This window comes from Staurois parvus, unplaced genomic scaffold, assembly GCF_062004578.1.
Source record: "Staurois parvus isolate SC_StPar_1 unplaced genomic scaffold, SC_StPar_1.0 ptg000014l, whole genome shotgun sequence".
In the NCBI taxonomy this organism is placed as follows: domain Eukaryota; kingdom Metazoa; phylum Chordata; class Amphibia; order Anura; family Ranidae; genus Staurois; species Staurois parvus.
Window position 1 is genome coordinate 6620893 of NW_028317810.1, and position 25551 is coordinate 6646443.

Sequence of the window (25551 nt, forward strand, 5' to 3'; positions counted from 1 at the left end):
TTTCTCCAGTGATACCAGACTAGATCTTCAGCAGACAGCCCCTCAGTCAGCTCTCTGTAGCTTCATCATCCAGGCCCTCAGGTCACCCACTTGAGGCCTCACGAACAGCAAGCACATGGCAGTGTTGCCCTGGAGGGCAGCAGCCCTCCAGGCTGGACTGATCCTCTGCAGGAAATGACCCAGAAGCTCAGCGACTCAGAGATTTTATATATATATATATATATATATATATATATATATATATATATACAGACTCCCAGCAGCCTACAGGGCTCTGCTCCCTGGGATAGGCCAGGGCTGTATAAATATTCTTACAGCCATCTGCATAGCTCCACACCTATGATCCAGAGAATACTACAACTTTCTGGAAGACAGAGGGAGCAATCAGACTGGCAGCAGCTGAGAACACTAAATGACCAGTTAATTACATGCAGCTGTGCTGATCACAGGGAGCACAACTAAATCTACTTAATCCTAACACCTATCTATGAGGGTGCTACATTAGAATTTGGAAGAAAAAACTTCCAAAATTGGAACATTAAACAGTGAACAGTTGATTACTTAGTTATAAACATTTTATAAAGGCTACTGTTTGCTATTTTTGGTTTTGTTTATATGTATAAATTTCATATTCTTATGAGACATTGGGATATGAAGTCCTTCTTTTTACCTTCTTACTTACCAGTGGGTTCAAAGTGATAAACCTGTGTCTATAGACATAGTCCGTATTGACTTTAGAGCTGAGATCTGACTCCAGCATTATAGGATAGTAAGTATGAGTTTAGTATTAAATGCAGCTATATGAAGCAATAATATTAGTCAAACAGCTTATGTGGATCTGTTCAGCTTTTAGCAAGAGTTTTTCTTTGAACAACTTTTCATTCAGAAGTCAAAAAGGTCTTCTGAGAGGAAATCACAAAGAGAGGCAATCATTTTTGAGCTCATAAATAATCATCAGATATACTGAAGTATTTACACACTTTGAAAAACATGGTTTATAGAACGTTGTTAATTTTTTTTCTCAGCAACATAGAATTTTTAAAATTATATTTTAGTATATTCTTGATTTTCTAGAAGTATTATAAGTAAACAACCAGTTTCAAAGAAACATATGTGAGCACTACAGACTTTAATTGTAATTTACTTTATGCTTCACTTGTTAAAAAGAAAATTGAAGTTCAGAAGTGGTAAAGTGGTTTCTTTTTCTTTTTTTTTCTTCTTATTTTAATAAGAAGTAAAACCCTTAATGGATGACACTTAGTTTGCTAACGCACCAAGGGGGAGATTTACTAAAACTGGAGCACTCAGAATCTGGAGCAGCTGTGCAGGGCTAGATCGAGCCCATCTGATCTGGGGGTGCAGTAAAAAAAAGTCAGGGGGCATAATGTCAATAGTGTGACAGGAATGCATGGAACCAATATTCCCTGTTCTCTCTGCACATTTATGTACTACGGAGTAATAACCCGGAAGTACCATCTGACAGTTAGTACACAGGAGGTGCAGGTGTGAACTGGGAATGCTAGTATGAATTAGGCTGTCATTAGTTTAGGGAGATTGAACAGATCCTGTCCCCCCTTATATCAGGTGTCCCTAAAAGAGTTCCTCCTTACATCAGCTGTTCTCACCTGACTGCCGCTTACATCAGCTGTCCCCATCAAAGTGCCCCCTTACATAAGCTGTCCCCATCAGAGTTCCCTCTTACACCAGCTGTCCCTATCAGGGAGCCCCCCTTACATCAATTGTCCCCATCAGAGTGCCCTGCTTACATCAACTGTCCCCATCAGAGTGCTCCCTTACATCAACTATCTGCATCAGAGTGCCCCTTTACATCAGTTGTCCCCATCAGAGTGCCCTCATACATCAACTGTCCCCATTAGATCTCATGGATTTGTGGATGCACTCTCAGAGGTCTAGAGGGGGCATAACTAAAATCTGGGGGGGCATAGCCCACCCCAGCACCCCCCTAGATCCGGACCTGCAGCTGTGCATGGTAACCAATCAGCTTCTAACTTCAGCTTGTTCAATTAAGCTTTGGCAATAAAACACGGAAGCTGATTGGTTTCTATGCAGAGCTGCACCAGATTTTGCACTTTTGCAGGTTTAGTAAATAACCCCCCAAGTGTCAATAACAATTACCAATATTTTTGTAATAAAATACTTGTTTTCATCTCTTTTTCAGTTGCTTGTTATATCTTAGAGCTGTTGAAATGCATACCTTCCAAATGATGGATGTATGGTATTTCACAGGGCAGGTTTTCTAATGGTCACAGCAATGGGCCATGCCTTTTGTAATGTGTGCTTCTCCATCAGAAGATAATGTGACAGGGCAACGATTCACTAGCACAGTTTGGAGACAGGGATAATACATGGCCAAGTAGTAGTTGAATAAGGACCATCATGATAGAGTCAGCAGGTGTTATTTTAGAAGGCTACAAATGTAAAAATAGTAAAACTGACTTTTAAAAATCAAACATGTTAAATTAGTTATAAAATCTTACATATACCTAGTGAATTCTTTGGTCTCAGGTGATGAACAGAGTTAAAACAAATCCTTCTACTTAGCTTGTACCTGTTTAACTCTAGCCTTCTATTCTCTACATCTATTCAAAGTCCAGAATTTAGCTTGTCTGAGAGCTGATTGGAGGAAATGAACACCCCCTGTTGGTCTGTCAATTATAGGCTCTGTGTTGAAACTCCCTCCCCGTTTTTTTTTTTTTATTATTGTGTCAGGATACTTGCCAAAAATGACCCAAGTAGACAGCAGAGGAACAAGGTAGCAGACAGAAATGACACAGTGCTCTGGATTGAGAAAAGTACACACTATAGCGGGATATGGTTTGTTCATGTTTCATTCAGAGGTTTGCAACCACTTTAAAGCCTTTATGAGATTTTAGGTTTTACATACACTTTAACTAGAGACTAACAAATCTGCTCACAGTTGATGTAAAGATGACCAACCATGTCACAATCTGATTGTAAAGTCTATGCAGAATCTCCTTTAGATCTATCAAATTTTCCAGACAAATCATAATTATCCAATTGTCCTGAATTTGTGTGTAGCCAGGGCTATTTTTTCCTAGAGAATATGTGCAGGAACCCACCCTCCCCAGTCAACTCCCCACCCCCATTCCTGTGCCCAATCCCGCCATTCCTTAGGAATGAAAAGTAAAGTGTCACCAATGGCTCACTTCCCCCATCCACAGGTTACTTTCTCTTCTCCCATCCCCAGGTCACCCTCTTCCCTCTGTCCACAGCTCATCCCCCCATTCACAGGTTGCCTTCTTTTCTCTAATCCGCAGTTGACCCTCCCCCCCCCGCATCCACAGTTCTCCCTCTCCGCCTGGATCCACAACTCACCCTCTCCCCATCTACAGCTCACCTCCCCCCATCCACAGTTCATCCCCACCCCCCAATCCACAGCTCACCCTCACCCCTGTTCCACAGCTCACCCTCTCCCCCCCTCCACAAGTCACTTCTCCCTCCCTGTCCACAGCTCACCACCCCCCCCATCTACAGCTCACCTCCCCCCCCCCACCCCACATTCCACAATTCACCTTAGCATATGCCCCCCCCATCCACAACTCCCCTTTTTACCCTCTGTCAACATGTCACCCTCCCATTCACAGCTTACACCCATATTCCACAACCACCTCTGCCCCCCAATCCACATTTATCTCTTCCCCACTCCACATTGCACTTCTGCACCCCAATCCACAGCTCTCAACCTCTGAAACCCCCCATCTTTCACCTCTACACCTCCCGCTCCCCTCACAGCTGTCTTAACCCTGTAAAAATCTCCCTGCCCACAGCTCTCACTTTTCACAATCTACAACACCCCCCCCCCCCACCTCTGCAGAACATCCACAACTTCTTCACAGTCTCTCTGAACAACCAGCCCCCCCCCCTCCTCCCCCTTTCCCTCTGCAGTTCTTGCAGTTCTCTCACCTGTAGTTGCATTAGAGCAGCGCCAACTACATCCTATTAGGCAGAGTGGGCTATTTTTTTTTCTATCCTCAGCCTATTGCAATTTTTTCCCTTTGGCTCCTCCTGTCAGATCAGTGTAGCACAGAGCCTAGGAGGACTATCAGAGCGCTTCACCCGGCTCAGTGCTACCCTGATCTGACAGGCGGGGATAGAAGCTATCTCTGGAATCTCCCATTAAATGCCAATGGTGCGGTGTCTGAACCCAGTCCCAGGGCACCCATCCAACATACGTGGGGCACATGCCTGGATGCTGGTGTTAACGTACAGAAGACAGTGGAGGAAGTGAGTGTTATAGAATACTTCCGCTACTGGCTTCTGTGTTATGTGACAGGCTAGAGTGGAGAGGGCTGCCAAAGATGGCGGAACGGCGTTCTGCCACATTCCAGCAGAAAAAAATCCCTGTGTGTAACTATTTCCCTGATTTATGGAGGATCATGCAATTCATGCTGGGAAGACAGTTTCATAAAATGTGTGGTTTTCTGTGGATTGCACAGCTTGATACGTGTATTCAAAAAGATTCAGTGAACTGTGGAAACATATTTGCTCATTATGGAAAAATCAGTGCATTTATCTGTATTGTCAATATTATACAGTGCTATAATATTTTGTGATGCATGCATGAACGAAAGCAAATGCACAAATTGGGCTACTTGCAAACATTTGCAGACAACTCCAATCTGGCTTTGGATCAAAGTGAGTTTTCTGCGCTTGGACTGCATTAAGTGTTGACATCTGTGATTTGTAATTCTTTGGCAAATTGTCATAATTAACTATTTCTGCTAAACTTTCAACTCTTTTGTTATATCTGCATGCAGATGGCAGCGCAATTTTTCGTGGGTGTTTCCGCCGACCAGACAATATATCTTTAGCACTCCCAGTTAGCACCGTTATGTTGAATATGTCTGTGGATAAATGTGTGGATCGATGCACAGAAAAGGTATGTACGTATGTAGTTTAGTTTCAACTATTGTTTACTAAGTACATGAACTTAGTATACATGGTGTCATGTCAAAGTTTTACAGAACTAAGAATGTAAAATATTTGGTGGTAAGCTGACATAAAGATGTAGGTATTAATGCAGGAGAGGCTTTCCCAAACACGCAATTGTTGGCTACTTTCTATCTTACACATACAGAAAGCCTGATTTAATAATATTTGAATGTGACTGGTGATATTGGAAGGATAGAAAGAGAACATAAGTTTGAGAAAGTAGATTCCCAGTAAACTTGTGCTGGACTTTGTGAAATCTAGTTGCAGGAGATTATTAAGGAGTGGTAAACTGAGTGTATTTGGCACAGCTGCAATGCTTGCAGTGTTAGTGGTTTATAGATTAATTATAAATTACATATTTATTTATTTAGGTTGAGAAAAAATATGAAATTTCATTGAGTTCTACTCTAAAAAAAATATTTTATTCTTAAAGCTCATTGGGGTCCCCAGAAACCTGGTCGAAAAACTTCCAGTTAGAAATCCCCACAACCACTTGTTTCTGGCTAGGACAGGAAAATCATTGGATGCTCACTTCCAGCATTACATACTGTAAGTGAAAGCCAATGGTTTTTGCATTCTAGTGATGAGGTAGGTTGTTGGGATTGCTAATGGGCAGTTTTTTAGCCAAGATTTAGGGGGCTGCCAAATGACCTATAGTTATGATAATAAAATTAACTATTTACAAAGCTGTACAGTTTTTTTTACTTACAGAGGTCCTTTGACTGCAAACAGCCTTTACAAAAATATAACTTGAATACTGCAAGTTTGAAGAAAATAAAACGGCATTTACCCCCAGAGGAGCCATTGGAATTACAGAGGCTGCCAGTCAAGGCACCAATTCCACAGCATACTGACAAAATTCAGTGTAGGGGTGTATTATTGAAGATTTATTGCAGTACTTGAACAAAGAATGAGGGTTCAAGATAAACCCATACGAGCATTAGAGAACAGATTCTCAGTATTTTAAGCATTGCTAGTGCAGTATAGGAAGAATTGCTGGAGGAAAAGAGAACAGTCAGTTAGCCTGAGACTTTCTAAGAGAAGTCACAGTCCTTGTAGCAATCTTTGGGATCTTACCCTCAAAGCACAAGCTCCACCTGGAGCTCTAGGCAAAATGTTCTACTCACAATAGAAAGCTACTTGTGATGCTCTTCAGTGAAAGGGGTTCTTCTCCAGGCCAGCTTCCTAAGGTAGTGTCCTCCTTCAAATTTCTTTAAGTCCAGGTTCCACCAGGCTGAGGCTTGACAGCAACAGTGCTTCAGTAACAAAGGATGCTTGCAAGGAGGCAGAGGTCCCAGGAGAGAGAAGCTATGAAGAGGCCCTCCCAGACATTTATCTTTCCACCAGCAAAACCTTCTAGGTGTCCCCTCCCAGGGATTGGCAGAGGTCAGATAAATATTTGCAGCCTAAAGATTGATACTCTGTTTCTGGAAGCTTCTTCCAAAGGCAGGCAGGAGCAATTAACTACCAGGCTTAAGGAGACCTCACCAGTCCTAAAAAACAAATTGCTGCTCATCTGGGTACAACAGAGTCAAAAACTAAATTTAGCTGACATAGGACAGAGTGCTACGATAAATTAAACATTTTTTTAATTTAACTATTGCTTCTTCTGAAGTAGGTAATTGTACAATTTAACAACTCTTAGCACAAGTAACTTTTTCCTATAACAATGCAAAATTCTTCATACCTATCTTTACATCTGATGTCTCTTTGTCCTGTACACAGGAATACAAAATGTATCTACTGAAACTTATATATTTTTCTGAAAAATATTAAAAGATAGTAATTAGCAAGGCACAAGTTTTCATGTGTCCATCCTACAGTAGGGTAGAATGCTACCAGCGCAATGAGGATCACCAATATGGGCCCAAACGTTTTAATGAACAATCACATAGTTTCAGCAAGGCAAAGTTTTTTAGAGTCCTGCAGGACCCCTTCATCAGTCATGTGATGATCACATGCCTGATAAAGGGGTCCTGCGAGACTGCGAAACGTTGCCTTGCTGTAACTATGTGATGGTTCATTAAAACGTTTGTACCCATATTGGTGATCCTTGGTGTGCTGGTGCCATTCTCCCTTGCTGATTTTGTTGGGTTCCAGCCAACGGTCTCTGCAGCACTCACATATACATGCAGCCATTTTTAAAGTAGGAACGAGTGCATTTGGATTGTACACTTTCATCTTAGAGTAGGGTACCCAAAACTGTATACAATGTTTAAGATGGAATTTTAAAAGTGAATCATACAGGGGCAATACTATACTTGCATGACATATTTTTATCTCCCTTTATGTTCATATTAAAGGATGTGCCAATGTACATGAAAAGAAGGTGGACAAGGCAGAACTGGATTTTTATTAGGCAAAATTTGAGTGGAAAAATCAGGAGTGAGGTAGAAATGATATCTGTATTAAAAATGGAAATTTGATAACTACTATATCATTGAAGGGACTATTTTTTAAAAGTTGTTAAGACAGGTACATGGATTTAAAGTTAGCATTAAACTGGTAAGGCCAAGTACAGAAAAACAAATAGGATTCTTTTCAAATGTCTTCAGACAATAGTTCAATACTTTTTCCACACCTTACACTTGGATAACATTTTGAATTTTTATTTGTTATTGCCTACTAAACTGATCTTTCAATCTCAAGACGTAAAGTGATGATTTTCATAGTCAGTGATATTATGTATTCAGTCCATCAATTTGCTGCCAGGGACTGTTCTCATGCATTATATTCACTGTTGATAAACTTGCTATAGATAATAGAAGAGATGTATCATTATGGATTTCTCATTCGATAAACATGATGGAACTTAGCACTTAAAGAACACATGGAAACTCTTCACGAATCTTCATTTGTCTACTTTAGCTGCTGGGCTTATTTCAATCATGTGCAGAATGTTGTAGAGAAATATTATTAAGCTAGATACAAATTAATGGCTTACAAGACTGGCAATCAGTATAGCTATAGTCATCCAATATCTGAATTATGTAAAGGGCATAAAGTAGAAGTTTGTATAGGTTTTGAATTTGCAGAAAAAATTGACAATGGTACATTGAGTGAGCCCTATATTAAATGTTTTTTGTTAAATAAAAAAAAACATTTCCTATGTATCATTAAATATGTAAGACATCAGTTTAAAAACATATTGCGCTAATCACAATAATGCCACAGACATTCCAAAACAAATAATGAGATGAGAAGACAATAGATCATACAGCATAACATAATCAGTAAATGGAAGAAATATAGGAGTGAAGGGAAAGGTGAAATAATAAAGGTCCAAAATGAGGACCAAAAGGAGTAACAGACAATAAACCGTGACCGTGGGCAAAACGCACGGAAATGATCAGGGAAAAATAAAATATTAACTAAATCACAGTAATAGTGAGACACATGAGTCCGTCACAACATAAATGAAATAACGTGAATACAACTGATGAGTAGGTGGAGCAAAATGTGAAAAATACAAAATTAAGTGCTTAAAAATTAAAAGAGGACAAACCACTTATCACAGAATAATGACAATAACAATGCACAGTGAGGCTAAAAAATGTGACCATACGATTAAAGGGTCATAACAGAATGTGCATCAAAAGGCCATGTGACATAAAACGACTAATAAGTGACCATATAAATACCATAAATAAATGTGGCAAACATATATAGAGTGCAACAAGTATAAAACAGAAAATGGTGATATAAACACACAGTGAAACCAAATGAATGTATTACTGTGCACCGTAAAATACAATAACACAATGAAGAAATAAATAACGTGACTAAAAAAAAAATAAAATATATCATAACTGCGACATAAAGTCCATGTGCAAAAACGTCCAACAAAAATGTATCCAAAAAAAACATCATGGATAGGTAAATGATTACTTAATCCCACACCACTTAACCACTTGCCGCCCAGCCACTGTAGATATACGGTGGCAGGGCGGCACTCACAGGCAAAACCACGTTTTAAAACGTGGTTCTGCAAAACAGGTAGGGGGCGCACGCGAGGCGCGTGCACGCCCTACCTGTCCCGCGGGTGTCATCAGCGGGTCCCAGCCGCCGGTTCACGGCCAGTGATTACTGGCTTTTTGGCCGCGATGAGCTGTGATCACTGACAGATAACACGGCTGCATTGTTTACACACAGCCTTGTTATCTGTCAGTTGCTCAGCTCCTGACAAGCTGCAGAGGGTTTCTCTGCCTCGATCAGCTCCCCCCTCCCTCCCCCCCCTCCAGCACACACCCCCTCCCCCTAGTAAAACACTCCCCTCACACAGTGAACACTAAAAATGTTAACCCCTTCCTCCCCATTGCCATTAGTACAGTTTCAGTGGTTTTTATTTCACTGATCACTGTATTGGTGTCACTGGGGATGTCAGTGACCCCAAGTCAGTTCCCCCCCAGTGTCAAAATGTCCGCCACAGTCCCGCAGTCCTGCCATAAGTCGCTGGTCACCGTCATATGTCGCTGATCACCGCAATATGTCGCTGATCGCAACCATTATTAGTATAAATAAAATAAAAAATCACAGTATCTTTCCCGCCATTTGTAAACGCTATAACTTTCACGTAAACCAATTAATTTACACGTATTTGGATTTTTTTTAGCAGAGACATGTCGCAGAATGCATTTTGGATGAAATTTGTGACAAAATTAGATTTTTTAATTTTTTTTACTGGACATGTTTTATAGCAAAAAGTCCAAAATATTGTTTTTTTGTCTCAAAATTGTCAGCCTTTTTTTTTATAGCGCAAAAAATTAAAAACACACAGGCGATCAAATACCACCGAAAGAAAGCTCAATTTGTGGAAAAAAAAGGATCTAAATTTAATTTGGGTGCAGTGTTGCATGACCGCGCAATTGTCAGTTAAAGTAACGCAGCGCCATAACACAAACCTCTTCTGTAACCGCTTCCTTACCACCCTACAGCAGAAATACTGCTACAGGGCGGCATGGGTACGCAAAATCACATATATATATACGTAATTCGCGCTCCCGTGGTTTTCACATCCCTCCCAGATAGCGTCAGATTGCCCGACAGTGCACCAGTCATCACATTTAACCCCTTGATTGCCAGGAGCATGCCCATGTACAATAAACCTCCATTGCTAGTATAGTGTCTGAACGGGTCAATATCTTTGATCAGATCAGCACTATTCCAGCGTTCACATTAGTATAGCGTCCGCAAAAACGCAGCGTTAGCAGGATCAGCCCCTGCACCTGCCAACACCTGCGTTAAGCCCCTACACTTACCCCCCCTTCTCCCCCAGCAAGTGCAGAGTCAGTAGGTCACTGTCACTTGATACATTGCACACAAAACCGCAGTGTTGGCAGAATCAGGCCTGATCTCTGTTAGCACTTGTCGGTAAATTATGATGACTCTCATATGCAGCAGAGTGCCAATACTAGTGCCCCGCTACCTTTTGGTGAACTGGCGAGTACCAGCGGTCTAGTACATCTTGGTCTTTCACATACCTCCTTGATTTTTGGAGCTGTTTTTCACGGAATATCTGTATGCGTTGATTGTGGATGAAAGCAGTCTATATGCACAACAATTTATCGCCACCAACCCAAATTCAAACCTTGCCAGACCAGTCGCATGGAAACTCATTACGGTTTTCAAATTTAAATTTTTTTTGGGCCTAACCCTCAACATGGGCATTACTAAAAGAAATGAATTGCGGTTGTATTGGTCCGCAGACCTGATTCATCATATGCCGTGTTCTCTGCTGCCATGGGCAGGCATAGATATGAGAGTATAATGTGTTTTATGCATTTCAGCGACAATACACTCTGTCATCCTCGGGGTAACCCTGAATTTGACGGCTCCACAAAATTCAGCCCCTCGCAAATCACCTTACCCTAAAGTTTGCAGATGTCTATACTCCCCAGCAAAACATCTACGTTGATGAGTCCCTTATTATTTTTTCTGGACGCCTTGCATTCAAACAATTTCTCCCCTGCAAGCGTGCCAGATATGGGGTCAAGATGTAGAAGACCTGTGAGAGGACAACAGGCTATACTTATAAGTTTTGGATTTACGAGGGAAAAGATAGTCACGTGGAGCCCCCCCGGATGCCCAGGCTACATGGGGAGCAGTTTGGGACTTGGTGTCATCATTTCTCCATACGGGGTACCACTTATACGTGGTCAATTTTTATTCAAGCGTGCCACTATTTAGACATTTATTCAATCTTGGAACTGGCACTTGTGGCAAAGTGTGACCTAATGTGTGCCCACCATTAGAAGTGGGTGGATGCAGGGCAGTATATTCTAATGGTGGGCATACCACACACTTTTTCTGGCAGATATTTCTTCTCATTTTTTCATTCAGTCCACAGGCTGCATACAAAAAAAAAAAGAACATAGCATATATACCCAACGAGGACCAGCGACGTACTGGTACATCACTGGATTTGAATGGTTATACCAGGATGATGCCTACAGCTGCAGGCATCGTCCTGGTATCGTTTTTTTCAGCCGGTGATCGGCTTTCATGTAAAAGCAATCCTAGTGGCTAATTAGCTGCAAGATTGCTTTTACAAGCAGTGAAAGATTATGTTCCCCCTCCCCCGCTGCCTTCCACGGCCTTCTCGGGCAGTTTCGTGCCATCGGGGGAACCTGAGAATGCAGCCGGTGTTTCTGCCAGCTGACCATAGAGCTGATTGGACACCAGAATGATGCCAATCATCTCTATAGTCTAAGAATTCGGAAGCTACAAGCATTTCATCACTTCAGTTTCGCAGGATATAAACAGTGCCATTTGTAAATTGGGAAAGCATCTGATCACACCGATTTTGGTTTGATTAGATAATGTAAGAGCAGAGAAGATATCCAGAGTCTGATAGACCCCAGATTTCTCAAAAAAGAATATATGACAATGCCCATTGAAGTTATAGGGGTTATTTACATTCCCTGTTATAGCATTAAAATTGATTAAAAAAAAAAAATGAAAGGTACAATTTAAAAATAATAAAAAAAATCAAAATAACTATAAATAAAAAAAAAAAAAATTGCCCCTCCCATGTGCGCACACCTGTGTGCACAAGCCTTGACTCTGTGCTGTTATGTAAACAGCGGTTGAACCATGCATGTGAGGTATTGCCGTGAACGTCAGATCAAGGGCAGTAATTCTAACACTAGACCTCCTCTGTAAATCTAAAATGGTGGCTTTTAAAGGCTATTAAAGCGCTGCCTATGGATATTAAAAATGTTTGCAGTTTGTCGCCATTGAACGTGGCATGCGCAGTTTTAAAGCATATCATGGCCAAGTATTAAGTAAGTATTTTGCAGATCTCATTTGTTGCCACAAGTTTTTGGAAAATGAAGAAAAAAAACATAAACATATTTTTTCTGTTCTTTTTTTATATTTCAAAACCTTGTGAGAAAAAATGAGATCTGCAAAATACTCACCATGCCTCTTTTTAAATTCCTTGGAGTGTCTACTTTCTAGAAAGGGGTCATTTGGGGGGGTTTGGGGCTATCCTGGCATGTCAGGGCCTTCGAAACTGTGATAGGTAGTGAGGAAGTGTAATGAGGAAGTTACGCACCTTCAGGCTTTCAAAGTGGTCATTGGATTTCAGGCTCCTGTATGTGGCTAGGCTCCCAAAAAGTCTCACACATGTGGTATCCCCATACTCAGTAGAAGTAGCAGAATGTATTTTGGGGTGTAATTCCACATATACCCATGGCTTGTGCGAGAAAGAAATCATTTAAATGACAACTTTGTGTAAAAAAAAAAAGAAAAAAAAAGTTTTTGTCATTTTCCAGAAACTTGTGGAAAAAAATAAATCTTCCATGGACTCAATATGCCTCTCAGCAGATAGCTTAGGGTGTCTAATTTCCGAAAAGGGGTCATTTGAGGGTGTTTGTACTATTCTGGTATTTTAGCACCTCAAGAAATGTGATGGGCAGTCAGAAAGTAAAAGCTGTGTAAATTCCATTATCTATACCATAGTTTGTAGACGCTATAACTTTCACAAAAAGCAATCAATATACACTTATTGGAATTTTTTAACCAAAAACATTCAGCAGAATACATTTTGGCCTAAATATATGACGAAATTTTAGTTTTTTTAGATATTTTTTATGATCAAAATGAGAAAATATAGTTTTTTTCAAAAAAAATTTTTTTCTTCAAAAATTTTCTGGTTATAGCGCCAAAAATAAAAAGTGCACAGGTGATCAAATACCACCAAAAGAATGCTCTATTTGTGTTAAAAAAATGACATAAACTTCATTTATGTACAATATTGCATGACCGCGCAATTGTCCGTTAAACTAGCGCAGCGCTGTATAGCAAAAAAATTTCGTAAATTGCAGTATCTATACCATAGTTTGTAGACGCTATAACTTTCACACAAAGCAATCAATATACACTTATTGGGATTTTTTTTTACCAAAAACATGTAGCAGAATACATTTTGGCCTAAATTTATAACCAACTTTGAGTTTACTATATATTTTTTATAGCTGAAAGTAAAAAATATTGTTTTTCTTCAAAATATTTGGTCTTTTTTTGTTTATAGCGTAAAAAATAAAAAGCGCACAGGTGGTCAAATACCACCGAAAGAAAGCTCTATTTGTGTGAAAAAAAGGACGTAAATTTCGTTTAGGTGCAGCATTGCAAAAAGAGGCCTGGTCATTAAGCGAGGTGAATCCTCTGGAGCTCAAGTGGTTAAAATGCCTCCTCACCTCTGCGCCCAGACTCCAAGGGGCCAAAAGGCTTTCAGGACACTCACTGCAGGGGCCCTTTAAGTGGAATCCCAAACGGCGATGTAGGGATGATATCAGGGATGATGAAGTCACGTGACAGTGATGAAACGCGTAGGTCGGAGAGCGGAATGTGGTGACGTCATTTCCGACACGAACAGCCGCAGCCATATTGGTACACCCATATCAGCACATGTGATTGATGCCTTGTTTGATCTGTTCCCATGTAAGTGCGCATTTGTCTTTACAATAAATTTGATTCATTTACAATATTACACAATGGAAGCACTTTTTCTTGTCTCCCTGGGAGTGCTGTGAGCTGGCAGTTTTTTCTGATCCAACGAACCCGTGGCAGGAGTTCTGTGCTCTGGCTGATTTCCGTGTCCAAAGGTGAAAGTTATATTACCACCGCTGAACAGTATGGTCCACCAGTGAGGGGGATATCATCCCTACATCGCTGTTTGGGATTCCACTTAAAGGGCCCCTGCAGTGAGTGTCCTGAAAACCTTTTGGCCCCTTGGGGTCTGGGCACGGAGGTGAGGAGGCATTTTATCCGGTGTGGGATTCACTAATCATTTACCCATCTACGGTGGGTTTTTTTTTTATGCTTTTTTGTTGTACGTTTTTGCACATGGACTTTATGTCGCATCTATGATTTTTTTTTTAGTCACGTTATTTATTTCTTCATTGTGTTATTGTATTTTACGGTGCACAGTAATGCATTCATTTGGTTTCACTGTGCGTTTGTATCACCATTTTCTGTTTTATACTAGTTGCACTCTATATATGTTTGCCACATTTATTTATGGTATTTATATGGTCACTTATTAGTCGTTTTATGTCACATGGCCTTTTGCTGCACATTCTGTTATGACCCTTTAGTCGCATGGTCACATTTTTTGGCCTCACTGTGCGTTGTTATTGTCATTCTTCTGTGATAAGTGGTTTGTCCACTTTTAATATTTAAGCATTTCTTTTTGTATTTTTCACATTTTGCTCCACTTTCTCATCAGTTGTATTCACGTTATTTCATTTATGTTGTGACGGACTCATATATCCCACTATTACTGTGATTTAGTTAATATTTTATTTTTTCCTGATCATTTCCGTGCATTTTGCCAGCGGTCACGGTTTATTGTCTGTTACTCCTTTTGGTCCTCATTTTGGACCTTTATTATTTCACCTTTCCCTTCACTCCTATATTCCTTCCATTTACTGATTATGTTATGCTGTATTATCTATTGTCTTCTTATCTCATTATTTGTTTTGGAATGTCTGTGGCATTATTATGATTATCGCAACATCAATTTTCTGTTTGTTGTTTTTTGCTAGTGGTATAGCCAGGTGTGTGCTGCTGTCCCAATAGTCCCATCTTTTCTAGTAGCGGTGCGAAAAGTTTTGTACATATAGTTTAAAACATAACGTTAAGAAATGACACATAGCCATTTTAATATACCTTTAAATTACAGTAGTCCCCCGAGATGAAAAATACTCTTAGGTACACCTCCTCTATAATATATACTTAACCCACCCCTATACAGCATAGCAGTGCTCTTTTTCTTCTTATAAAACTGCCTTAAAGGAGACATACAGCCAAAGCTATTCTGACTGTACTTCTGTGGATCACAGGAGTGCAGTTTGTTCTGAAGCCCTTTGTCGGCGGACATCACTAAGCCTGTCCAGGCTGGGGAAAGATCCTGACTCTAAAGTCGGGATCCACCCCAGAGTCTGGAGCAGCACCTGGCTCAGCCTTTCAGCTAGCCGCTGAGAGCCTGAGCCAGCCGCTCTCTTCTCCATAGCCCAGAACGCCAGTGAGTGCTGGGGGGCAGAACAGAGAGCGGTGACTGACAGCCACCGCTCTCTGCTCACAGTGGCAGTGAGAACTCAGCGATCAAGGGTCATGTGATCGCTGAGTTCTCACACTTATAGAAGGAAGGGGACAGATGTAGCATCGCAGCGATGCTGCATTCACCTAGGTAAGTATAGTTTGGGGGGGAAAAAAGGCAAGACCTCTTTTAATTCATAATTACGAATAGATATTCTAACATACCACCTTATCACCCAATAAGATAACTTTCAATGGTGAAATCTTTTAAAAAAGCATGAACCTTACATACCAGATGCTAACCACTACTATGGATCTTTCAATATTGTTTCAGCTGTCTAACAAATCAGTGCATTACAAAACACAATATGCATTTTAAAAGAAATGCATATCACCTTTTTGCACTTTTTAAATATGTTGTGTTAAAATGAAGCACAAAATTTAATGTGGTTTTTTTTTTCATGCATTTTGCTTTAACTCCCTGGTCACCTGGGGAAAATGTACATGTGACTCAAGAAATGCACTTAAAAAAATGTGTCCTGCATTTTTGGTGTGCTACAATTAACTATAATAGAAGGTGCATTTCTGGTGCGTTTTTCACAAAATGTACTGACGATGCAGCAAGCAGGATATATCAAAAGCGCAGTGCACTGATGTAAACCGTTACAGAGCATTTAAAGGGGACTGTTTCACATGTACTTTTTTGCACAATAGGGAGGTGCGTTTTAGCATGTCAAAAGCACACAGGCCTTTAGGGTTACAAAAAATGTGTTACTAGTAAATTCTGAGTCTTTGGACTACTGTAATAGAGTAGCATGAAAAGGTTGTTGGGTAGAAGAACTATATTAATTATCATTCATCTAATCAATTATCAATTAGTGTCTGGTTCTATAGCCAGCTCCTCTATAAATCTTTAATATTAAAAGGGGTTGCTTTCCCATCAGTTTTCAAAGTAGATACATTAGATCTTCACAAAATATTGTGGATAATATTGACACTGTGTGTTATTTGTCCTTCAACATAAAAGGAGACCCATTGCAAAGCCTGCCCACTACAAATAAATTCTGGTCTATTTTCTGGTTAGACAGGATTGTAAATATCTACATGTAATGCACTTGTGAGCACTCAGTAGTACTGCTTTGATGCCACTTTGCTGTGTGGAGGAGGATTTAATCTCTCCTCCTGATAAAATAAAATATACTGTATATTTATATTGGTTCACTGATGACACTAAATCTGGCTGGCTGTTGAACAGCAATTATTCTAGCTACCCAGACTGACAGCATATTAGACAGAAAAAGTATATAAAGATTTCGAGAGGTCTGACTATATACATATAGCATATAACGCTTTGAATTCTTTTATTTCAGCTTTAGAGTTTAATCATGATTACAAATTTCATACTCAAATTCTATCGAGTTTTCCAAATTGGGAAGATAAAACTGAATATGCATTTTTATAACTCTTGTAAAATATGACAGAGATATGAGAGATAAAGCTAATCCTCTACCCTGATACTTTTACTGACTAAACGTTAAATATTTCCAGCCTTATAAACTTTGGTGTCTAACAGGTTTTATCATATTTGAGTTTGTAGTTTGCTGGACTGATTTTAAAATGGTCTGCTTTTACTATATTAATTTAATGGGGCACAGTTTTCAAGTTCTCTGTTTATATGTCTCAGTCTGTATGTTTGCCCTAATATATGGTTATAATGTTTAAAATATTTCAACAATAATGTGACCATGGCAATAAGATTGTTGTCCGTTCTTGGCAATATGGCCTATATATCAGTAGTTTAAACTGGTACCTGTACTTGGAGAAATTTTATAAAGCTAACCTGTGGATTGAGCCTGCACCTTGCCTAAGTCTAGGTTCACACCTATGCGTTTTCCTCTTTGCAGAAACGCAAAGCAGTCCATTTAACATGATTTTCTATGGGACAGGTTCACATCTCTGCATTTTCACCCAGTGCGGTTTTTGGAGAGGGTCGGGGACTTCACTGGAAGTCGCACGATTTCAAAGTCGGCATCGGGGAGTCCGGGGTGTAAGGGATACATTCACTTTCTGTAACAGGTTACATGTTACACCCATATTCAGGGTGTAACATGTTATGAATGAACCGGCCCCCGCATTCACCCCCCCCCCCCCGATCCCAATTGCAACAGCCAGCGCGGGATCTTCTCCCTCCCGCTAGCTGTCACAATTTTTAAAAAATGTGACTGTGAATGAGAACACTACAAGTTCCGACAGTATAGTGGTTGTTGGCTTGTAGTTCTGAATGAACTACCACAGTGCTGTGGAGTGCCGTGGTAGTTCATTGAGTCTTTCTGTCAGTAAGTATCTGCTTGCAGTACGGGATGTGCCGGCACACAGATACACTAATAGGTCTACAGGAGATCTGCATGGCAACAGCAATCTTCTTAATACTATTTGCAACTGATGTCACAGGAACATCAAGTTGAGATGGTCTTTTTTACCTTTAACATGCTGGTCTATAATTTTCTTTCTGATCTCGTACAGCTCTATCCCTTGCTTTGTTCAAGGTGGTGCACACAGAGGGGTTGATTTACTAAAGGCAAATAGGTTGTTCCCTTTGCAAGAGAAGTTGTACTTTGCAAAGCACTTTTTCACAGAGCCCAGGGAACGCATTAAAGTGTTACTAAACCCACAACAGTAAAATCAGTCTGTATATGCAGTAAAGCATGCTTGTTATACTCACTGTGGAGCCTAGGGGGTTAATCATCTGTATTGTGTAAAAGGCTGTTTGGTCCTGTTTTCTCTGCCCCTCCTCTTGTTAAAATGTCCACCTGATAAGACAGACTGAACCTGTAGTCACATGCACATGCTCAGTTTAGTGTAAATTGCTAGAGAGGTTTTTTTTTCTTGGGAGAGTTCATGTGATCAGCATAGGACCAATCAGCATTGTCCAGACAGAGGGTTAGGGGGTTTGCATCCTCCTACAGCAGAAAGAAAACTCCTCTTTAACCTCTTTAACTGGTTTAGCTTTAATCCGTGCTCAGCCAAGTTACAAGACTGCTGTGTACTGCTGATGGGAAAAGGTATTTAGCAGTTTATATTTACTAAAATAATTGCATTTTCATGGTGTATGTGTACTGTGGGAAACCAGATATAGTGAATGCAGGGCCCTGGGTTTAGTAACACTTTAAGGTAAAACCAATTAGACTTTAGAACCACTTTAAAGAATAGAAAATTGGATATAACCCTTATTTAAATGCAGCACACCACAGCATGTATTGCCAGCTACTGTAACGGTGGCTTAGGGGGTACCATTCAAAATAAATAGCCTTCATTATGCTTTTTCACTTCACTAAGCATTTCAGCAATGAGTAATAAGATGTACTGTACATTATGGGGTTGATGTACTAAAACTGGAGAGTGCAAAATCTGTTGCAGCTCTGCATAGAAACCAATCAGCTTCCAGTTTTTTTTTTTTTGCCAAAGCTTAATTGAACAAGTTGATTTTGGAAGCCAATTGGCTACCATGCACAGCTGCACCAGATTTTGCGCTCTTCAGTTTTAGTAAATCAACCCCTATACTGTGCTTTACCCCAGTGCACAAACATTAATCCAGCCTTTGTGATTATTTGCTCAGTGATTCATTGCTGTAAGTTACCCATTCAGGAGGGACAATCTGGTATTGATTTGAGACAGGTGAAAATGTCTACTTGTATTTAGGACCTAACATGTTGTATTATCATTATATATCATAATGTATTAACATTGCTATTATCAAGTAGTTATTTTCAAGTATTAGCAAGTGGTATTATCATGTACTATAGCAGGTGACAATGCCATTTGTAATGTGTGCTGTAACAGTTGCTGTTAATACAAGTCAAGAAAATTGTTTGACTCTTCTCAACAGACCTTTTCTCATTCCCTTTTATTTTGCCATTGCATTTATGAACAAATATCATAGGTGAGAAGAAAAGTAAAGACAAAATTAACAAAAATCATTATAATGCTCTCATTGCTATCCAGGGATTGGCCTAGTACCTAAACAACATTTAAAAGGTCTAAAGGTATTTTTCTCTTTTTAAAATCTAAAAGACATTTAAGAAATAAAAGCATATTTGATGAAATCCTGGTCTAGACACTTTCTGCATTCAGCAAACATCTCGTCTGTTTGCAGTAAAACAAATTCCATTATACGTAACACCAATACAGCTGTTGAGCCACATATGAAGCACAGAGTATATCTAATTTATGTAAAATGAATAAGTTAGCCTGTGATTAAATGCCAATCTGTTTTAACAGAAAATGTCAGAGCTTGAATCACATCAATGGTACCATATGACATTCTGCATTCCTCCTCTATTACACTAACTCACTGTTCTCACTGACTTCCCACAGGAATATCCATTGGCAGTGCTTGCAGGAACAGTCTGTCACTGTGCTTTCCCCACAACTTATTTCACACTTCACGAGCGGGAAGACGAGCAACTGTGTGCTCAGAAATGTACTGGAGAGGAATTTGAGAGCTGTGGCACACCGGATTACTTCATAGTATATCAAACTCAAGTACAAGGTAGGACTGCAGACACACTCCAGTAAATCATCTCAAATGTAACGATATAATGTCATGATTATACATGATAACTGAATTGGCTATGGCACATTACAGCAGCACACCTTTGTAAGGCATATCCTGTAATGATAATAGTAATAAAATAGTTCTACAAAAATGTCCATTTTCATCTTTTATGTATAATCATTGAACTACATGGCTTGTCCACAGTCGGTGTACATCTGGAGCCTGTACCGAGATGCGGAGGAGGGGTCACCATTATTCTGTATGGCAATTCTCTGTAATCATTCTGACACATGGACTGGCTAAGCAGCTAGACAGCCTCTGCATCTAAAGGATTACATGTGTATCAGAGCTATGGCAATTTATTGAGGATGACAGGACAGCATTTGGTCAGTGACTTCCAACACGTACACTTATTTTTCACAGTGTATGCATATCCAGCATTTGTTGTTTTTTTTTAGATAGAGTAGAGAAGGATTAAAACCCCTATCGATATATTTTTTGCAGTCTGTGTCCTGTTGGGTTGATTTCACATCCTGTCCAGCAGGAAAGTAGAAGAAATCTTTCTAAAGCGAGAGGGGCTTCCCCTTTCTTCGACAGTTTTCATCAGAACAAATGAGCATGAATACTAGGAAAAATAGAGAGAAAATCTACTCAGTGGTAAAACAGACAACAATAAAAATCCTCCCCATTCCATCCAAAACAGAAAAAATATGGCTATGTATACATTGTAATTTGAAGTGTAAATTTTAGATGAAGGGTGGTAATGTTGTAGAATGAAACAAAGAGACAAATACTTTAACCTCTTGTCGCCAGCTAAATGCAAATGTGCGGCCTCTCAGCACACAGGTTCGTTACTCATGGAAAGGTCCCGATCTCCTCTTTCGATCAGGACCTTTCCCGATCATGTGACCACCGTGACAGCGAATCACATGGGCCTAAAACCCCATTCCGTCTCACAGCTTCTGGAACCCTTAAAGGGCCGGGAGGCGCCGACACCAAGGGGTTAAGAAGGTTTGGGGCTCTTAAGAGAGAGAATACGAGCTCCCAGAATTCATATGAGTGGTGAATCACGTCATGTAGATCACCAACCTGATAAATATACATATCCACATATTAAGAGATGCTCTGCATCCCCATACGTTCCATTATTTCAACCTATATGCACATAGTTAGGAATGAACATCACAACTCTAATTTTGTGAAGACTTTCGCTGACAATGGCCATTTGGTGTAGCACCCATAAAAGAGGGCTATAACACAGGAAGCACCTGGGCAAATTTATGACCAGTATTATGAGCACCAGCTATTACTGACCAAGTATGACATTTATGGCTAACACAGACTAACATTAGACTCCTTAGATATCCAATCAGATGAGACCATTGCAGGAAATGTTTTTACAATCACCATTTATGGATTCCTTTGTACAATTATTGTTATTATTATTATTATTATAATACAGGATTTATATAGCACCAAGTTTGCTCAGTGTTTTACAATATAAAGAAAGACAATACAGTTCAATACAAGAGGGTTAGGAGCAGGGGCGTCCCTAGGGTTGGTGTCACCCAATGCTATAACACTTGGTGACACTCCCTCAAATGATCTCCGCAGAATGGATCGGATCTGCGGATTGAGCATAATGGATCGGACTCTGATCCATTATGCTCAATTTGTAGATCCGATCTGATCCATCCTGCGGGGAACGTCCGCTTTCTTTACAACTTACCTTTTCGTGGAGCGGGTCCAGTGTCACCCCCGTATAGGCTGCATGCCCACAATCCCCGCAGGATGGTTCGGATCTGCGGATTGAGCGTAGTGGATCGGAGTCCCGCACCTGCCTCGGGACGCCACTGGTTAGGAGGGCCCTGCTGGTGGTACAAAAGGTAATAACTGTGGGGGATGGACTGGTAGGAGGAATAGAAGATTCAGTTATTAGTTGATGGCAGGATAGGCTTCCCTGAAGAGATGGGAGCTAGAGAGCAGGAGGTCATGTACAATTTAAATACTATTAGCCATATCACATTAGTAGTTACACTGCTTGCACTACCCAAAATTTTAAAAAAGGTCCAAAAGAAATGAAAACCCTTAAAATCTCTCTCCTAAAATGAAAGTCAATTTTTGTTTAGAGGCCTTTTAGCAAAAAAAATTATAAAATGTCAGCATGTAACCAGGGGCAGACTGACAACTCATGGGGCCCCCGGGCAATAGGGGATCATGGGGCCTCTGTGTCCTTGCCCAAACTCAAAAAAGCCTATGAAAAAGGTACCAGGGGCATCTCATGGGGCCCCCTACTGACCCCGGGCCCTTGGGCAGCGCCCGAGTTTCCAAATGGTCAGTACGCCCCTGCATGTACCTATACCTTCAAGTGTCTGCATATGCAGTATTTACTATATACAACTGTGAATATTTAAAAAACAAAAAATGTTAATGATTCTGTGAGCAGACCATTTGCTGAAACATAGTACATAGTGGAATGCTAATGACAGCATGCCACTGCAGACATTTTCATGCAAGTGTAGAAAGCTTCTGACTGGGACCATCGAGTCACGTAGAGAATAATAGAATATAGTACAGTTGACAATAGCATTTCATACTTATGTAGGGAATGTTAAACAATACAGCTGAAGCTTCTGAAAAAGAAAAAAAAACACTGATCACAGTTCAGATTTTGTGCCTGTGTTGCCAATTGTAGATTTTTCAGTTTTGAAGAGAGGTATGTTTAATCCAGAAGAAAACAACAATGTTGGTGCTCTTGGCTACAGCACAGATGTTATCCCAGTGGTCGGGGGAAAAGTTTTACTTATTTGAAACCTAGTATTTCTTGTTTACAGTTATTGACTTTCTTTTATTAAAGTTTAGCCTGATCCTGCACAACTGAGAAATGACATATATGAAATCCAATCTTAATAATAAAAAAAACAAGCTGTATTTTTTACTGCGGATTCACACATGAAGCTCAGGTTTCACAGCTAATTGATACAATAGTTTTTCAGGAGTTCAGGCCAGGTTTACATCAGGTTCAGGTCAGGATTTTATCCTTTTCACACATGTGCGATTTAGAAACGGCTCCCATAGAAGTTAAAAGCCTGTAATCCACACCTGAACTGGACCGCACTGATCAGAAATCGCACAGGACTCTTTTTCAATCCGCACTGAATCTACACTGCCAGTGCACCAGACATATGTGAACAGGCACCATAGGAAACAATGTTATTTCACATGTCATATGGATTGGATGCTGTTCAAACTGCATCCAATCCGCATATATGTGAACCGGCACTTAAGTGAAAAAAATCAATTCATCTTATGCAACATTTATTTTTGATTGTGTAACTGTTACATATTTCACTTGCATGGACAGTCTGCTATAGTTGCAATAAATAAGACTGAAAGGTAGTATTTTTTTTCACCTTGTTTTCCAGATAATCGATGTATGGACAGAAGATTTTTGCCCACTCGTGCTAAACAGCTTATAGCCTTGGCAAGTTTTCCTGGTGCAGGGAATACTTGGGCCCGGCATCTCATTGAACTAGCTACTGGCTTCTATACTGGTAGTTATTACTTTGATGGATCCTTGTATAATAAAGGTGGGTTGGTGTGTAAACGTATGGATGTTCTTCAGCTCGCCTCACTTTGAATCACTTTGACCTTGCCCGATGGTTTAGATGAGATCAAAATCTGTATTGCCTAAACTAATGACATAATAAACTAATTAGTCATTGCAAATGCAAATTTAAAGTGTAATAGTTTTCATGTACAGTAAACCTTTTTGTCATGTGTGTGAAGCTACCAAAAGAGTTTCCCTTTAGTCTATTTTCTAATGTACATGCCTTTGCCAGGCACCATAATCAGGTTCAATGTCTGACCATGTTCTTTTCTCCCCTGCAGTCAAAGCAATACAGGTTGGTTAAGACTGTAATTGGATAGTGAAGAACCAACAACTCACCGATGAGGTCATCCCAATGCTCTCTCCTCCACTCATCAGTCTTTATTAGTTAGATTCTATCATCCTGTCATGACTGATTTACACATGTTCATTTGTCCAGAAAGCAGAATATATAAAAGGAGTTACAAAAGGCTAGTACAAACAAACTTTGACATACTGATTAAATATGCATTTAAGTATGTTTGAATGGATTTGCAGTTTCTACATTTGCCTTTGCTGTATGCATGTCAGGAGTACTTCTTGCAGCTTGAATGAAAAAACAAAAAAGGAATCCTGTAGGAAGAGTTGGGGCACCATTTGTACAACATCACTCATCTCTGGACATCCATAGAGTGGACTATATAATACTCCAGTATGGAATCTGTGAAGAGATAAATTTAGTGACACAATTCACGTCTGTGTGTCCACAGAAGCAATCTATGATGAAATTTGTCTGGAAAGACCTGAAAGGTTTATAGTTAATAGCCATGGTTTTCTGTACCTTCTTCTAAATCTTAGAAAACCTTGAATTTGTAGTATCTTATATTCAAAGTCTTGTGTATAAAATACACATCCACACAGGGCTGTTATAGCCAGGGACACATAAAGGAATGCACATAGATTGATACATGATCCATGTGGGCAAATTTACTCAAACCGGAGCACTCAAAATTTCGTGCATGTACATGGTAGCCAGTCAGCTTCTAACTTGTTCAATTCAGCTTTGACAAAGATACCTGGATGCTGATTGGTTTTCATACAGAGCTGCACCAAATCAACTCCATAGTGTCAAACCATATGCTACTGTAGATGCTAGTTTCTGGATGGCCTTTCTTTATATCACCTTGCAAGCAAATAAAGCCCACTTGCAGCACCTCTGAGTCTGGCTTGCTTTTCATTGTCAGGGTTTCTTTAGGAGGTGTATGTCTAAGTTTTATTTTAATAATAAGTGGATAAGGTGATTATGAATGATGTGAGGTGCTTTTTGGTTTTGCATAACAATGCAGCAGTAGTGCTGAGTAGGGCAGCTCCAAGAAAAGTTCAGCAAGTGAATGAAAGCTTGAAAATAGAATAAAAAAAAAAATAGAAAAAGGCAGTTTTTATTTTAATCGACAACTGCAAGAAATGACTGTTTTCAAGCACAAATAAAAATGAAATAATAAATCATAAAAGTAAAAAATAAAGCAACCCGAAAACCTCAGCAGGTAGCAAGCCACTTGTTGCTCATGCAGAAAAGTAGTCCTCAAAAGAATTCTTAAGGTTAATGTGAATATGTCTGTGAACATGGGGCAGGGGGCAAGTGACACACAATATAGCCCACCACTGCCATTCACAGTACAGAATAGCACAGATCCCCTTAATCCCTCCTTATACACTGTACAGATTGTCAGCTCTCCTAACAGTTTAAGCACACTGACAAAATGGCTATCTTTTTATAGTGAGGGGGCTGACTTAACCAATTCCCCCCATTATTGGCCCTCATTATTCTAAGGACATGCAGTACACTATGATTTTTAAAAAGTGCAAGCAAAAGAAAATTGCACATAATTCT

At 39.9% G+C, this 25551-nt stretch overlaps 1 protein-coding gene across 3 annotated transcripts in view; it reads left to right on the top strand.

Moving 5' to 3' along the window:
* WSCD2 (WSC domain sialate O sulfotransferase 2) overlaps positions 1-25551 on the top strand; it is a 405505-nt gene that overhangs the window by 305692 nt on the left and 74262 nt on the right. For all 3 annotated transcript variants that reach the window (XM_089677027.1, XM_089677044.1, XM_089677035.1), the window contains 3 exons: positions 4800-4921; positions 19891-20065; positions 23497-23661. In XM_089677027.1, coding sequence (XP_089533153.1) covers positions 4800-4921; positions 19891-20065; positions 23497-23661 — 462 coding nt within the window. The remainder of the gene's footprint in view (positions 1-4799; positions 4922-19890; positions 20066-23496; positions 23662-25551) is intronic.